The sequence below is a fragment of the Urocampus carinirostris genome, chromosome 10, assembly GCF_059441175.1.
Source record: "Urocampus carinirostris isolate Australia breed hairy pipefish chromosome 10, RoL_Ucar_1.0, whole genome shotgun sequence".
Taxonomy (NCBI): domain Eukaryota; kingdom Metazoa; phylum Chordata; class Actinopteri; order Syngnathiformes; family Syngnathidae; genus Urocampus; species Urocampus carinirostris.
Window position 1 is genome coordinate 14,693,967 of NC_142358.1, and position 18,006 is coordinate 14,711,972.

Sequence of the window (18,006 nt, forward strand, 5' to 3'; positions counted from 1 at the left end):
AGATGTGAGAGGAAACCGGGGTGCTCGGAGAAAACCCACGCAAGCACGGGCAGAACATGCAAACTCTGCACAGGAACCTGGTACGTGGATTTAAACCCATGACCTCGGAACTGTGTCGTGGACACGCTAACCACTCATCTGCCGTGCCGCCTCCCAAACGATATGCGTTCTAAATATTAATGGCCTTATTTCTGTATGTAGCACTAGAGACAGAGGCACTATGGCACATGAGTGACTCTCAGCATAGATTATACCAGGGTTTTTACTGGTGCTTGAAATCCTTGAAAATGCTTGAAGTTCAATGTTGTGTTTTCAAGGATTGAAAATCGCTTGAATTTTGGGTGAATTGCTTGTAAATGCTTGAAATTGTTGCCATGTTTCACAACAAGTCTGCCTAAACATAACATCGACACTGCACTCTGGTGGCATTGCTTTGCCACTACATTTCTTCTTGTGTGAGAGAGTGTGTGAGAGCAGTGGGATTATTTACCGTCATTCTCACCAACACCCCCACACAGGCTCATTGTACAGCAGTGTCAAGATAGACAACATTTACGATCATGTCTATCACCATATGGTCATGTAAATCTTCCTAAATAAATAACACTTGAACTTTTCAAAAATCCAACGTCTTCACTCATTGCTTTCTTTCCTTTTGGCAGTGTACACAGGGTTTAAGTGTCTCCATTGTCTTTCTGCTGTGCCGTTTTGATGCATTGAATAAAGAGCCCTGGTTTGGTGGCTACCATATTTTGACACCCATTAGGCGCACTGTTTTAAAAAACGCACTCTCCTTGGTTCAAGTTATTTTTTGTCGGCTCATATGGCGCAGACGGGAGTCGCACAGGACCGCCTTTAATACCACAAGTGTGTGTATCCCAAAAAAAGCATTGGGCACTAAACTTAGTTTGATTGCGGTTAATTAAGTATTTATCACAAAGTAAAACGCCAGAATACAACAAAGTTGTAAAAAACAGCGACCAAACAGTTTGGTACTCACATTTTTACACAAAGCCCTTGAACTCTTCATCCTCCATTTCGGACGTAAAACTGCACCAAAGCTTCATTTTCCGAGTTACTTTACGTGCAGTGTGGCCCATCGGGAATTACGCCGCCTTTTGAAAGTTCATTTGCTTCACTATTTTTTTTTATCGGCTGTCAAATGGGCAGGCATAGAGTCACAAATCAAGAGCGACGGGGCGGCATGAAAAACTGCCTTGTCTTCTGACATAAACATCCCTTAGCCATTCTTCGTCTATCCAGCCCTTTTCATTTGCTTGTTCGTATGCGATAGCGGCAACAATTCAAACAATAGCGGCGTGCCAATATCTCAGTCGCTTTTCTATCAGCGTTTCTATTTCTTGTTGCCACAGTCTTACCCTCTATACAAATATCAGGGGTTAGAGATATTTATCACATTTTCCCTTAATTTTTATCCTCCAACTGAAAAACATCTACAAATTTACAGTGACCAACGGATGAATGGTATTTCTGCCCTGTTACATGTAGCTGCTCTTACTGAAAAAATATCTTGTGGAAAAGTTGGTATATACAATCCATTTTTCAGGATTGCTTTCACCTTGTGCCTCATACCGTCCACAACTGAAATATCAGGTTCGCCTCAGGCTTTTGCAACAATGGTATTTCTTGTGCAATCAGCTAGTTCACTAACATATTTCTCTGGCTTGAAAGCATTATTGATTGTCTTAAACTTCTTATAGTCACTTATCATGTGTGATGTCGCCCCACGTCCGATCATCAAACCTTTAGTGTTTACTGCTCACTTTATATTACAGTCATCAATCAACTTAAAACAATATGACCTGTCATCAGCATTCTCAGTCCTGTCCTCGTCTTCTGCTTCTCTTCCTCGTCTTGGCCCATGCTCCTTTTTGGCTCTCTGATGCGGCTTTTCTCCTGTTGCGTGCACCATGGAGTCCTGCTAGCTCCCCTGGTGAGGCGCATCACTCCTTTTTTCAGGATTGTTGGGACATCTCCTGGAAACATTCAACGTTGGTTGATTTATTTCGGTCTCAGACCTCTGCCTCGTCCCTGTAGCTGGTAACAATCCCTCGCATTACGTTGTCCCCGGTCGGATCACTCAGCAGGTATCGTTCACTCCTCTCTTCAGGGTTGTTAGGACACATCCTGGAAGTGTGTCCCCTCTGGTGTCATATACAACATTCAACGTCAATTGATTCCGGTCTCAGACCTCTGCGTCGTCCCCGTGGCTGTTAACAGTCCCTGTTCCTTGCGGCTCGCATTATGTTGTTCCCGGTCAGATCACTCAGCCGGTATCGTTCAGCGTCTTCGTAGCTCCTCAGCTTTGCCTTGAAGTCACTAAGAGTGAGGTTCTCACTTATCTGAGTGACGTGGACCACAAATGGTTTAAACAAGTCTGGTAGGCCTTTTACTACCATCCGATTTGTAACCCGTCATTAGAATTTTCCTCGGCCCCCGACAAGGAAGCGAATTTTGTCTCTGCGCGAACAATATTGACAGTTTCGTTGATTTTCATCTTTAAAGGATGCAAGTTCGCATTACACACTTAGGACACACAGCTTCCCCTTGCCAGCGTTATGTGCATGTGGAGTTGTCAGTGCTTTGTGTTCGTTGCCATCCCAGCTATCTTCGAGAATTGCGCAGGGGACACCCTAAACCGCAGCTTCTCACGTGACTATCTTTTATTGTCCAGGACATGTATCAATTCAGCATTCGCTTGCGCATTCTTCACGTTGTCATCCACTTGCAAAACGTTGTCGTCCTCCTCGTCACGTACCTGTGGCTTGGCTTTGATTGTCACCAACAGACTTCACGTATTCAAGGAATCTGGTTTCCCACAGCTCGAAAGATCGTTCGTCGCCGTCAAACTAAAGCCAACTAAACCGCTGACTAGACCTGGGCCCATAACTTGTCAGATTAACAGTAGTCCTCCTACTTCAGAAATTGTCGAGCAGTGGTGCACAAAGTGTGCTCTTTGCCAGATTACGCCAAAACACCACTCGTAGAGCCAGAGAGGAGTTTGTTCTGTTTTATTCTCCACATACGCAGTGGCATTATACCATTATTCACACCGGTGGTCAATTAACACAATGAGACTGCAATCCCACGTTATCAAGCATCACATGTCAAAGAACGCAGAACAGCTGTATATTCATAATACAGTATGAAAGATGCTCTTAAATGAATTGCCCAATCAGCATCGCCAATCTCAAGTCAAGGGGTGCTGGCCAATTAGCTTGAATCTTGGCTGTCTGAAACATTCCTTGGTGGTGCAGGAAGCATCCATTGGATTCTTTTTGAACAACCTCTTTTTGTTAATTACATTTTTTTTTTTCCTGCGAAGTAGTGAACTAGCCAAAACTGAATCATGAAGTAGCGAGGGGTCTGTGTATGTTCTAACTCTGTAGGAAGAACGTGTCTGGCAAGAATAGTCAATAATGGAATTCACTGTCGACTAATTGTCTCAGCCCTCAAGTAAAGTCGCTGAACTTTCTTCCGGTTTTCTCCCCAAGGGTATCGGCTGTTACATGTTCCGAATCGATGACCACGAGGTGGTGGACGCAACCGTGCACGGCAACGCGGCGCGCTTCATCAACCACTCGTGCGAGCCCAACTGTTACTCGCGAGTGGTGACGGCCGACGGCCTCAAACACATCGTCATCATGGCTGCCCGCCGCATCCACCGCGGTGAGGAGCTCACCTACGACTACAAGTTCCCTGTAGAGGACAGCGACAACAAGCTTCCCTGCAACTGCGGCGCCAAAAAGTGCCGCAAGTTCCTCAACTGACAAGTCTGTGCCAACGTTTAAATATAAAAAGGAGGCGGGGCCGTCAAATGGCAAGTCGAATATACTGTATTTTCGGGGCTATAAGGCACACCCAAAAATGCAAATTGCCCAGAAGTTTGAACGTGGGCCTTACATTACAGTGAGCCTTATACGGGGAAAAAATTTAAAATTATACTTTTTAATGGCAGACCACAATTATGTAAAAATGGTGGCAATTGGGCTTGGCCCGGATAGCAATGGTCGGAGCACCGAATTTTAACTATCTATGAATGGTAGTTCACAATTTCAAAACATTGGATGCAACGGGAATCAAACCTGGAGTGAAGTCGGGTGAGTGCCAGATCCTTTCCACTAGACCACTAGGGATACGAACGACCCATGGTATTGTTTGATTTGTCCAACTACTGGTCATCTAATATTCATCGCAGACCACAATTAACCTTCAAAATGAGCTGCCACTGTGTTATTAAGAACCCAGAAAAAAAATCCCCCAAATTCTAATTTATTTAAAGCCCCAGTGTATAATATTTGACCAACAGATGGCACTGTCGTCTAATGAGAAGAAAAACCCATTCGACAGCACAGCAAGATGCCAGACAAACATGGCAGCGACGACTGGGTGATGTTCCACTATGTAAAAGAAATACAAATTTCTCGACCTACGACCTTCTCTTTTTAAAATTAACATAGGTATGTTAGTTTATGTATTTTTCCTAGTGTTCTAATCAATATTTTGTACTGAATAAAAGTTTTTGTACCACTAGGAGACACTAAATATTACACCCTGCCCCGCTAATTTTAAATATTACAGCTTTTCCTGGATTGGCCCCAAGAGTAAAAAACAATAAAATGTTTTTATTCACTTTACCACGTAAGTTTTATCACAAAGTACAAAGATGGTGATGGTGCTGAATCCCAACCACTAGTCCACTAAGGAGATAAATGACGCAGGAAAAGGCAATAGGTCTTATCTCATTAACACACTATTTTTTTAATCACGGTAAAGATAAGTCAGAGAAATGAGAAAAACAAAAAGGGATTTTATCAGTTTGAAATTTTGTGAGCTCAAATTAAGCATCGTAAGGGAAATTCAAGCATCCACATGTTTAAATATCTATCTTCAGGGGCTCAACCGAAGTATTTCCCACAATGTCTTTCCCTTTATTCAGTTCAGAATTATGGAATTACTTCTCACGATGTCTTTCCCTTCATCCATTTCACAATATATTGTGCTTCCTAAAGACTTTGCAAGCCTGTGATACAATACTGTTTTTCAGTGGTCCCCAACCTTTTCCGTACTACCGACCTTTTAAATCCAAGTTTGATTCCCGTCTTATCCGTTATTATGCAATTGTCAGTGATCTATTCCTAATCAATTAACACACAAATTCAGTACTGTTTTTTGTGCAACCATAACCCTTACTGTAGTTTTGATTCCATGCGCCTTATAGTTCGGTGCGCCTTGTATATGAAAAACATATCACAAATGAATATTTTTTGGGAGGTGCGCCTTTAATCCGGTGTGCCTCATAGTCTGGAAAATACGGTATATGGTGCCTCCTTTTGCATCACGTGGCTTCGTTTGGAATGCGGAGAAAGTCAAATGATATTTTTACATTGGCTCATCAATCAGTTCTAAGATTTACAAGTATGTTTAAGGGGAAAAGGAAATCAAAAGTTCCGTTTTACACCAAAGTGCAATTTGTCAAAGGAACGAGAAACCGTTTTCTCCTGCGTGTTCATGATCAGCCATTGTGTGCACGTTCGGGCCGCGTGAATGTGCCCCCATGCCTTCAGAGCCGCGGTGACTTGAGCTCGCTAACGAGCTAACGCTAATAAGCTTGCTAACCTCAGAACGCCACAAATGAGGTGGGGGATTACACGTTATCCGTCACCCCCGAGCTCTTTCAAAAACCGAAAAAAAAGGCAGCTTGAGATTCTGGTGGACTGAAAGCCACGGGCCCCGAGACTCTTGTGATGTGCTTTAGTAGACGTATTTATCTTTTTTAATGTTTTCTTTTAGGGTTGGGTCTCATTCATTTGATGTGATCCATATGAAGCTATAGTTTTTCTAGAAAGTACCGCTTGTTTTTCATGATTCTGCAGCAAAAAGAACCAAACGCCCATGAATTGATCTTTTTGCAGCGCCTATCTTTCTTTTTATTATTACGGTAATGTTCTTAATGTGTTTTTTAGTCTTATGGAGTCTTGTTTTATTTTCTGTATTTTTTTATTAGAAAAGGCAATTGTCATGATTTAAAAAAAATGTAAATAATGTATATTTTTCTACAACAAGAAAAAAAACTTTAAAAAGCACTCACTAGTGAATAGCACTTAATGATGGTATTTATATTTTTTTAAAAAGTCATATTTATTTTAATGCCATTTTTTTGTAGGAAATAGAGGTTTACAAACACTAAAGCGCTCTCTATGTTTTGTACTTGGCTGCCTTTGTATTTTTTATCTTTTTTGAATTCCTCTTGATTTTGTCTGAATGTTTTTTTGTTCGATTCCAAAGACTGACGCCGGTCTGCGGCTCGGCCCACTCGGCTTTGGTCCACCAGGAGCTCTCCACCCCGGCCTTTCTTGTCTAAGCTCAATTATTTTCCTTGTGGATGGAATCGGGAGCGTGGCTTTTGTGAATTCCTATTGTTATGATTATGCACTTGGGAGAGCGAAGATGGTCGATACTTAAGCGGTGTCTCCTCTCTCCAGCCTTATTGTCTCCTCATCACGTCACAAACACAGAAGAAAAGTAGGAACCGGACAGTTGTATCAATAATTTTTGCATGGATAACGCAGGCAAAGGTTGAGCAAAATCTGAATTTTTTTTGTTTTTTTCACGTAACGATGGAGCTACATTTTTTTGCTCCTCGTCAGTCAGTAGGTTCAAAGTATCATTAGAGCAAACCTGAAAAAGGGGGAGGCGTAGTCATGTTTTTAAAACTCAATTTGACTGTTAGGTTGGTTCGGTGGATCCTTTAACCACTATTGTGGTAGGGGCATCATTTCCTGGTGTGTGTCTTGGACCTTAGCCGATTTTAAACATAATTGAGAAAAAAGTTCCAAAAAAAAGGTCATAGTTGTAATGCTGTACGATCATCGTGGTATTAAATTGTTGTATGATCACACACAGATTTATTTCCAATACGTTTTGTTTAGGTTTCTCATGTTTTGCAATAGCAGCAAGTATTTATGACCTTATTCTTGGAAAGCGACTCTCAGTTTCCTCCATTTTCAGTGCGGCGCTAATATTCTTTGCGTACAACAGTCAGTGACCCTTGGCTATTGCTCACTGGCCAAAATATATTGGTACCATTTCCTCTGACATCATCGGCAGTGACACCCATGCTGCCCTTACTTTTGGTGAACCCTTCCTCGCACCCCTGAGCACGTCGTGCTCCATCTCGTGGGACCGGTGAGGATTTTATCAAGTGCACTTGACTCGAAACGGGCACCAAAGCAAAGTACGCCGAGGGTACTCCAACAGCCTCCACCTCCTTGCTTAACAATGTTATCAAGTGCACTTGGCTGTCAACGGGCACCAAAGCGAAGTACGCCGAGGGTACATGAACAGGCTCTACCACCTTGCTTATCAATCTTACTTGGGACCGACTAGCTTGGTTGCGCTGCTACAATGAATGTAAAATGGATGGGTTTTTTTTTCAGTCGCCACGGCGTCATACTTGTTGGACTCGGATCGGGCGTAGTTTTGCTGGCGAATATTGGTGCCGACACGTTCGCTGGTCTTTAGGGCTCAGTCTTAAAGGCCCTCAACCTTTCGGTCGAATGGCTCCCTGGGTTTAGTTCCCCGTTGGGGGTGGGGTCACAGCATTGCCCTCCCCCCCTTAGGTCTGTAATTATAGTATAAATACATGACAATATTCTACGGACATATACATAGTCTTGTACGTTAATATCTATACATTATATGGAATGGACAGAGCAACTTAGTTACAGTAGCAAAAACAACCAATTTATACTAGCAGTGTTTCAATGTACTCTATAATGGTTTTTGTGTTACAGTACTATCAGATGAAACGAACGTGCATCCGTTGTTTTGGTTTTTTGTTCTCCTACCGTGCGATGAATATCCATACCAGTTTTTGCTGTGCCTGTGCTCGCTCCTCAGCAACTAGGGAATTATCGCAGATATGTTTTGTTTTTTCCCCAGCAAAATAGCAGTTTTATGTGACGTATATGTGTATTCATGTACTTTGCATATTTTTCTATTCCCCTTTCACTTCTCTCATTGTATGTCAAAACAGGGATTTCTACTTGATGTGGTAATAATTTGATTTAGGGATTATTATCCCTCCAAAATGGCGGTTTTCAAGTCATCCTAAGCTTTTGTCTGTATTTATGCGCTGTTTTTCTTTTCTTTTTTTGACTGAGTCATAATGCTGAACATTTAAATTATTTATTTTGTGCAACTACCATAAAGGAGTTGCCACCGAGATTTTAGAGAGGTTGAACAAGACTGTGTTTTGTGTACATGCGATTGTTTCTGTTGTTGAACTCATCAGCCCTGTTGGATGGAATGTGGTGTCTGCAGTGGGAGGTGCAGGAGAAAACGTCAACCGGCCCTTTTAGGGGCCATTTTATGTGTTTTTATTTTTTCGTATTTTTTGTTGTTGGCGGTAACCCTCCGGTCACGTCGTCATCATCATCACAATAATCAAAGGTATCCATAACAGTGTTCTCTCCCAGCATAGAAGGAAGACCACCACCACGGAAAAGAAAACAAACCACAAAACTATACTCGGTTGAATGTATAATGAGGAAACAAACTTTGTACATAATGTGTAAAAAGATAAATTTCTAATCATGTTTATTTTCTATGCACTTTTTTTATTTAAGTGATAGTTTAAATAATAAACATGTCTCCTGGATACGGTTTTGCCTGTCATTATTTGGGAGGTCTAAAAATAGTAAATGGCGACTACACCGATGACTTAATACTTAGGCTTCTACAAAAGACGAATATACCACTTTTGCAAGCCTTGGTGTTTTGATGAGACTACTATGCTCTTCATTTTTTGTTGGAGCAGTAGGTGAGCAATTCTTATTACTACGTACTATTACATCCATGCCTTAGTGATCATACAGCAAGAATAATATTACCTACATGGGTGTAAAGCTTATTAAAAGCAAGCACCATAAACGATAGCTTAAATGAGGATTTCCGCTTTAATTTTACTATTCATTATTTGTTTTCTTTGCTCTGTGACAGACTGGATATTATTACCTTAAATAAAGTGCAGGGATTAAAAATGTACGCACGAAATTCAAAGGCTTATACCAGACAAAAAGCATTTAATATGCCACAAGAGCAAATTATGTGACGTCATTGCCACATAAGTTTACTTTTCAACAAATATATTTGATGTGATGCATACAAAATGATGTGAATATGTGGAAAAACAGGCCTAACCAAAATTCTGGAAACAAAATTGCGCTTTTCCTTTTATAATTTGTCCAAAAACTTTACCCAGTAATTTAGGATCATCAGCATCATCATACATGTGCCACAAGCCTACGAAGCAGAGCACAATGCGAGGTCCGGCTCATCTCTGAAGAACAGAAGGGATGATTTACACTGACGACAGCCACCAAGTGATGAAGGTGGTGTATCTGAGTCCTATCAGGAGGCTTCTCTTGCTACTGGTAACCATGGAAGCTGGTACAATATGTTTCATGTGGGCGAGCAAACCCCTACCTAAGTTAATGGCCTGGAGAGAGATGGGCACGGCCTGGCTGTACTTGCGCAAGACACACCACAGGAAGTGGTCCACGATGACCCAGGCGGTTAAGGGAGGCCTTAACATGAAACAGCATAAGCACAAAGTCGTCCGTGAACTATTAGTTTGTGTTCGATACCCCAAATGATTTCCTACATAGTGTACTTGTTTAAAAATGAGATTAGACGTACTCCAGCATAAACGTACAAATATTTCCAAAGAAGTGCTTGTAGACCAGAGGTGGACACATTTGGTTAAAACAGGCATGTCAAACTCAGTTTGTCTATGGGGTCAGATCCAGACTTTTTGTTCTCAAGTGGGTCTGATCAATAAAGAATGTCAGCTCCAAATGTTTACCTTTGTTCTTCAGTTATATGCTTTATCATTCAGCCTCCATTAGTAACCTACCCTACATATTCTAATTGTGGATGACAAGGAATCTTTTCTAAACACTTCACATTTATTTGCAAACAATGGGAAAACAAGATTCACATGAATCGCATTGAATGTGTTAACTGGTTAAGTTTTACACCTGAATCAACTTACCACTCTATACTTGTAGTGGCCAGATAGAGCATTTGGTTTACATTTATTTAAAAAAAAATATATATATATATATAACTTGATAGAAATGACTTGGAGACACTTCTTGTTTTGGCATACTCCGAATGTTTGACATGCCTGTGTTGAAAAATTTAGCCAAGGGGCCAGATCGGCAGGGAAAAAGTAATTGATTTAAAAATAAGGATTATGTCTGCTGATACAGTCTTTAATCTGATACCTCAGGAATACACACACAAGGAATGTATTGTACGTATATCCATTTTTTTTCATCTTGTCACTACTATTTCAACAAGACGTATCAGCATTTATTCGTATTTATTGAATTTTACTCCAGTCGTGCAAAAAAATAGAAAGTGAGATTTTTTTTTAATTGCAGCAACTAAATCTATTTATTAATAGGTTAATGTGATAATGTGAAAAATACTAGGGACAAGAACAACACATATTAAGTAGTAGTACTTTGAGATTGAAAGAGTGGGCTCGCTACACAAGGCGTCTCATACTCAATTTACTTGTGGGCCGCCGGAGTTAGGGTAAAGTGGAGCCACACCTGATAAAAACATTCCACAATCCTCAAATATGTTTTTTCCTAGACAAAATAAGACTGAAAGATAAAAAGTACCGGAACAGGAATTGATTAAAAACAATCCGTAATAGGGACCAAAATACTTAAACCAAACACAGTGAGGAAAAAAATTGAATCAGAAGTAAATGTGCTCTCTCTGTTTCTATTTCGCTCAGTTTAATACTTTTAAGAGGAACGGCCAGCCAAGTACACAGACTTTCAAACACCCAAACAAGTTAGGCACCTCGGCACCCAAGTTGGTCATGCTTTCGTCCCTCCAGATGAAACGGGACACCAGAAAGCGGCCATGTCACTCGGGTCAGGGTGACACAACACACTCTTTTGTTCAACGGCAGGGCCCGATAGCTTTCACTGGTTTACCCCTGCCGCATCATACGGGTGCCCAGCCCACCCTTAAGAACGCGTCCACAATCCCACTATCCTTTCACAACACCTCTCCACTCCTTTCTATCACCAACAAAGACTTTCAAATACCGCGTTTAAAGCACACTGCAGAACAAAGTGGCATTTTTCCCCGCATGCACTGTGATTGTTTGTGCATTTGCAAGTGAACTGTTCTCGATTTTGAGGCCTGCCTAAGTAATTAGGATAAGGGTGGCATCCAAATCCAAATCAAGTGTTGTGCGAGATTTGAAGACTTAAGGCTGCTATCAAACCAGGAGATGGCGGCAGAGAATAACACATGGTTACATGTTACTTGCTGATGAATGAAAACATTTCTTAGACATGCTTGAGTAAACTCTCTGTTTTTTATTTTTCTGGAGGATTTGGGTTGGTGTTTGGACTCCACTAGAAGCGGCCCTTTTCTTACTTTCACCATTTTATTGCTTCACAGACAAATCATACCTGTCAAACTCCAGGGCTCCATGCCCTTACAAACTGTTGTATTTTCCCTTACAAAATACAAAATAATCTTACGCCATATTTTTTTTTCAAACGCGTTTATTTATGTAGTTTAATATGTTATATTGTACATGTGTTTCGTTATATCTTATAGATTGTTAATTAATATTTTGTTTTGAGATACTGAGTTGCTCGATATGAATGAGGTTTATCATAAAAAAGTTCAAAAATTAAGTAGCTTGGACGTTCACTGTAGAAGGAAAAAATACATGCAAATATAATTAAGTAGAATAAAACATTTTCTTATTCAAATTATGAATTCATTTTCTGCATTAAATTATTGTAGGTAATATACTGATTAAAGGGATAACCACAAACCTGTCTTTTTTTCATTTTCTCATTTTATACTTCCTTTTTTTCTTGACTTCTTTATATAACATCATAATTTGTAATATAATGCATCAAAGCAAGTGAGCCGTTTGAGAGCCAGCTCTATTTAATGAGTTGAGTCGAAAAAGCCGGTTTGTCTAAAAAGAGACTGACTTCCTTTCACTACATCAAACCGCTCGCTTCATTTGCAACGAACAAAATGATACAGAGATAGAGGCTTCCGCGGCGAACTCGTTTGACTCGATTGATTTGCCATTTCGTGATAGTCGGTGTATACCGGATGGTACCCATAATTGACAAATTTGCGTTTTTATCATACGTCGTACACGTCTTAAAATGCATAATAAACGTACTTTGTACGGCAAAACCGTACAGGTTGACAGGTAAGACAAATAGAAATAAAAAATAAAAAAACTGCTGGGACAAGCATGATGTGCATCTTCAGGACTCCAACTATTCTCCTTTCCTTGATTCTAATGTGTTCCGCCCTGAACAAGAATAATCAAATTTAAATGAAACCCGATGGGCGCATTGTGAAAAAAAAGCATACAGGCTCTTTAAACTCAGTTGGGCATTTGTAACATATACCTATTAGAAAAAATATTTGAATTTCAACTTTTTAAGGAGAGCTCAAATGACGCACCCCATCTTTAAATAGTCATATTAAGGAGGGGGCTCAAATTACACGGGCTACAAATTGCCTGCCAGAGGCGAGTTTGAGACCTCTTCTCTATGCAGTCATCTCATGCTTAGCATCATTTGTTTTTTTCAGCTGTTTGGATGAATGTTAGCATTTGGCTCAATCTAGTTTCTATTTTAAACAAACATCTGTTTTTCAGAAAATAGTTAAAACACACCCTTGTTATTAACAGCCTTACTCCCACGGCCCACTGTTGTGGGCTGGTTTATCCCCGCTGAGCGTCTGTTCATTAGAAGCGTTTTGGCATCTTTGCTTCCTTAAGAAGTGTAATTTAAGGTGCTGACTCGAGTGATGCTGATTGGAAACGTGTTTAGACTCATGGAAGGTTCCAAGATGAAAGCAAACATCGGCCTGTCTTTGCGAATTAATTTTACGTTGCTGATTCAGTGTTTTTCCAATACAGGATTTAAAATCCGAATACGATTTACACAGGTTATGCTTCAAAGTTGTATTGTAAATAGAACACAATATGTCTTAATAGGGTTCCAAAGTTAAGTTTTCAGGTCTATGGGTGTCACGAGGCGAGGTGGCGTGAAAGTCAAGTCAAGTCAAGTCAAGTCATTTTTATTTGTATAGCCCTAAATCACGAAGAGTCTCAAAGGGCTTCACAGATTGTTACACTATATTACACAAAACTATTTTCAACCGACAAGAGGAGTAGGTTATTCGTATGCAATGGAGTAGAAGTGAGTTTTAAGTTTAGATTTAAACATTTCCACTGAGGTTGCAGATCGAATCTCAGGGGGAAGAGCATTCCACAGCACCGGTGCCCGGATGGAGAACGCTCTCGAACCAGCAGAAGACTTCTTTGCTCTCGGGATCATCAGAAGACCAGCACTCTCAGATCGTAGGCTTCGGACCGGGACATAGTGGCAGATCAGATCTGAAAGATAAGAGGGAGCAAGTCCATGTATGATTTTGTACAATACTAAGAGAACTTTGAAGTCACATCTTTGGCTAACTGGGAGCCAATGCAGGTTAGCCAAAATCGGTGTTATGTGATCGTACTTTTTTGTCCTAGTTAAAAGCCTCGCTGCGGCATTTTGTACTAGCTGAAGAGACTTGATTCTGGACTTCGGGAGACCGGAGAGTAGTGCATTGCAGTAATCGAGACGGGAGGTAACAAATGCATGAATTATTGTTTCCGCATCAGACTGAGACAGTATTGAACGGATTTTAGCAATGTTGCGAAGATGGAAGAAGGCAGTTCTAGTAATTTGCTTTACATGCATCTCAAAGGATAGATCAGGGTCAAATATGACACCTAAATTTTTAACTGAGTCACTCTGTGTGATGTGACATTTGTCAATGTTCACAGCAGTTTTTGAGAATAAGTCCCGGCATTTAGAAGGACCAATGACTAACATTTCAGTCTTTTCAGAGTTAAGACGCAAGAAATTGAGTGACATCCACTCTTTTATCTCAGTGAGACAGGCCTCCAAATTTCCACAGTTTAGTGTGGAAGATTCCTCCAACGGAAGATATAGTTGAGTGTCGTCTGCATAGCAATGGAAGCTGATATTGTACTTGCGAATAATATCACCTAATGGAAGCATGTAAATGTTGAAAAGTAGGGGGCCGAGCACTGAACCCTGCGGAACACCGCAGGTAACATTAAAGGGCTCAGATGTCGTTTCACCATATTTAACACAGTGTGTCCTATCTGAGAGGTAGGATTTGAACCACGAGAGGACAGCTCCTGAGAGACCAATCCATTTTTCCAACCGTTCTAGTAGGATATAGTGGCGCACTGTGTCAAAAGCAGCACTAAGATCCAGCAGCAGCAAAAGTGATGAAGCGCCAGAATCCATTGACATTAGGAGATCATTTGTTACCTTGATCAGAGCTGTCTCAGTAGAGTGGTTAGCCCTGAATCCTGATTGCATGGATTCAAAAAGGTTATTCTCCGATATGAAAGCATTCAGCTGCTGTGCCACTACTCTTTCGAGTACTTTAGAGAGGAAGGGTAGGTTTGACACAGGTCTGTAATTACTTAATATTTCTGGATCAAGGTTGGGTCGTTTCAGTGTGGGTTTAATAACGGCGGACTTAAAAGCTGCTGGAACTACACCTGAGGAGAGTGATGTATTTATAATATTTAGAACTGAAGGCCCAAGGACGCTAAAAAGACTTTTAATAAGTGAACCTGGGAGCGGGTCGAACTGGCAAGTTGTCGGTTTGGCCGCATTCACCACTTGTTTGAGATCATCAAGTGACAGTTCACTAAAACCGGCCATTTTCCCAGGGCAGCCACCCTGTCGTGCATCTGAAAATTTCAGTCCTTTAATAGGTGTGGTACTAACAATATCTTTTGCAATTTCTTCCTGTATGCATTGAATCTTCTTAGTGAAGAAGACCATTAAGTCCTGAGCAGAGTGTGTCGAACTGTCTGCGATAGGCTGTTGCCTTGTAAGCGATGCTACAGTGTCAAAAAGGGCTTTGGGGTTGTTCTTTTGAGACGCAATCACCTTCGAAAGGTAGGCCGATTTTGCAGAGGCAAGGGCCGCTTTATACTTTAACAAGCTGTCACACCAGGTTTGATGGAAAACCTCAAGCTTGGTAGCGCGCCATTTTCTCTCCCATTTCCTGCATTCTTTTTTAAGGGTTCTAGTTTCATCAGTAAACCAAGGTGTGCGTCTTTTAGGACGTGATTTTGGTTTTATGGGCGCTATTGAATCCAGCACACTAGTCAGGGTGGTATTGAACTCATTCATGAGTGAGTCAATCGAGCCATTGTATTTAGGAAAGGACGCAACTGCTCCAGGAAGGAGTTCAAAGAGCTCAGAAACTGTGCCAGTGCTTATATTGCGTCCGCTAAATCCCTCAGCTTTATTAACTCTACATTTAGTTAGCACCTCAAATGTCACTAAATAATGATCAGAGATAACAGTAGTACATGGTAGCACCATAATGTTTGAGGTTAAAACTCCTCGAGTCAGAATCAAGTCTAGCGTGTTCCCATTTTTATGGGTTGGCAAGTCAACCAGTTGAGTAAAACCAAATGCATCAATTAGAGAACTAAACGCAATAGTAAGTGAACTGTGTGGGAAGTTCATATGAATGTTAAAGTCTCCCATAATTATAATTTTGTCTGCATAGGTTACTAGTTCAGACAAAAGTTCAGCAAATTCGTCTAAGAAAGTTGTGTATGGCCCAGGTGCACGATAGATAGTTATTACATCAATTGACAATTGAGGGGACCGCATCACGAGAGCCTCAAACGTTTTGTAATTATTAGAGGTACGTGTATTAAATTTGAGCGATTTTTCAGAGATTAGCGCAACACCACCACCCCTTTTCAGCGTGCGTGCTATATGACTACTCTCGTAGTCTGGGGGAGAGGCATAATTTAGCGCTAAGTGCTCATCCGGGCGTAACCACGTTTCACAAAGACCCATACAGTTAAGTTTATAATCACGAATAATGTTATCAACAAGTAAAGCTTTTGGAGCAAGCGATCTAATATTTAACAGACCAAATTTCAGCTTTGCTGAATCATTTGACTTAGCTGAACTCTTTGTAGTCCTTGTCGAGATCTTCAAAAGCTCCCGGCGTTGTGGCCGTTCGTGAGCGCTGAGTTTAAAGCGTCGGTTGTCCGGCGAGGAATGAATGGTGGAATTAGTTACATCCTCGCGTCCATCCTCGCGTCCATCTTGCTGCTTGGACTTCACACGCTTCACACATCTACCTGCACGGCAACCACGTTTCTGTTTCCTTTCTTTACGGGGCCGCCGCCGTCGTTTATTAAGAGGAATAGCTGTCCACAAGGATGCCGGGTCTCTTTGAAGTTCGCTCGGTATATCATAGGCGTTATAAAAAGTGCCCGAAAAGTCGAAATTTAGACGCCCACCCAACCGAATAAGTTCGTCCCTACTGTAAGTGTTTTTGGCCACACATGTGTCCAAAAGTGAAAGCAAAAAAGACAGGAGAACGGCAATAAATGGAAGATTAGCTGGACAACGAGCCGCAAGCATGTATCCATGCGCCGCCATGTTGAAAGGAGGGACCGGACCAGAAAGGAGGCAGGAGGCATGAAGGGAGAACTCAAATGCGTTGACGATCCATAAGTTTTATTTTACAAAATAAAAGTCGCCCAATACTCCGGGGCAAAACAGAACAACACAGAGTTCCTCTGGCACGAACTCAACAGGACAAGGCATAACAGACTAAAACAGGACAAGGCATAACAGACCGGGATTGTGTATATAAGTATAATGAACCAGCAACCGCAGAGCCCACAATGCAGCCTTAAATAGCAGACCCACAATTAGTGGAACTGCTTTCAGCTGTTGCCCAGAGGGCGGGGCAGACTGGTCACCAAGGCGACCGTGACAGAGCCCCCCTCTTAAGGGACAGCTCCCCCCTCTTAAGGGACAGCTCCCGAGGTCCCAAAAAAGAAAAAATTACAACCTCACGCCCCGGAATGTTGACGCTCGCGATTGGGGCAACCCCGCTCCCTCCTCCGAACACGCAGGAACGGGGAGAGGCAGGCGCCATCTGCGTCGGGCGGATCGGAATCGGCGCTCGGCAGGGAGGGGGTCTGGTGGGCAAACTGGACAGGGGATAACAGACAGGCAGAACCGACGAGAACAGGACAGGCAAAATCAAGGACAGGTAAACAGGACAGGCAAAATCAGAACAGACAAGACATGAGAGAGTCAAAATCAGAACCGGCAAAACAGGAGCAGCGGAGTCGGACTGGCACGCAGGCAGCTGAGTCGGACTGGCACGCAGGCAGCGGAGTCAGACTGGCACGCAGGCAGCGGAGTCGGACTGGCACGCAGGCAGCGGAGTCGGACTGGCACGCAGGCAGCGGAGTCGGACTGGCACGCAGGCAGCGGAGTCGGACTGGCACGCAGGCAGCGGAGTCGGACTGGCACGCAGGCAGCGGAGTCGGACTGGCAGGCAGCGGAGTCGGACTGGCAGGCAGCGGAGTCGGACTGGCAGGCAGCGGAGTCGGACTGGCCCGCAGGGGAGACTGAATAGCAGGCAGTCGGCACGGGAGTCGGGCAGGCAGGCATCAGAGTCGGAGTCGGCCCGACGGGCAGCGGAGTCGGAGTCGGCCCGACGGGCAGCGGAGTCGGAGTCGGCCTGACGGGCAGCGGAGTCGGAGTTGGACTTGCACGCAGGGGAGAGGGAATAGCAGGCAATCGGCACGGGAGTCGGGCCGGCAGGCGTCAATTATTCCTGGGACCCCATTCGAGGCACAGCAAGGGCCACGACGGGCGGGGCCGTGGTTCGAATGGGCAGGGAAGGCCAACTCAGTAGGCGCTTGCCAAACTGCGCTCTCCAGCTCTCCCCAAGTCGCGCTGGGATCGTTCGCTGAGTTCAATTGTTGGCTGGTTCATTCTGTCACGAGGCGTGGTGGCGTGGAAGGTGACCGGACCAGAA

The 18,006-nt window shown here is 42.6% G+C and overlaps 1 protein-coding gene across 1 annotated transcript in view; it reads left to right on the forward strand.

The window, feature by feature from the left end:
- kmt2a (lysine (K)-specific methyltransferase 2A) overlaps window positions 1–8,683 on the forward strand; it is an 81,352-nt gene extending 72,669 nt beyond the window's left edge. The window contains exon 34 of the mRNA XM_088346125.1: window positions 3,516–8,683. Within this exon, the coding sequence (XP_088202251.1) occupies window positions 3,516–3,791 (276 nt within the window). The 3' untranslated portion in view covers window positions 3,792–8,683. The remainder of the gene's footprint in view (window positions 1–3,515) is intronic.
- Window positions 8,684–18,006: the final 9,323 nt, after the last annotated feature.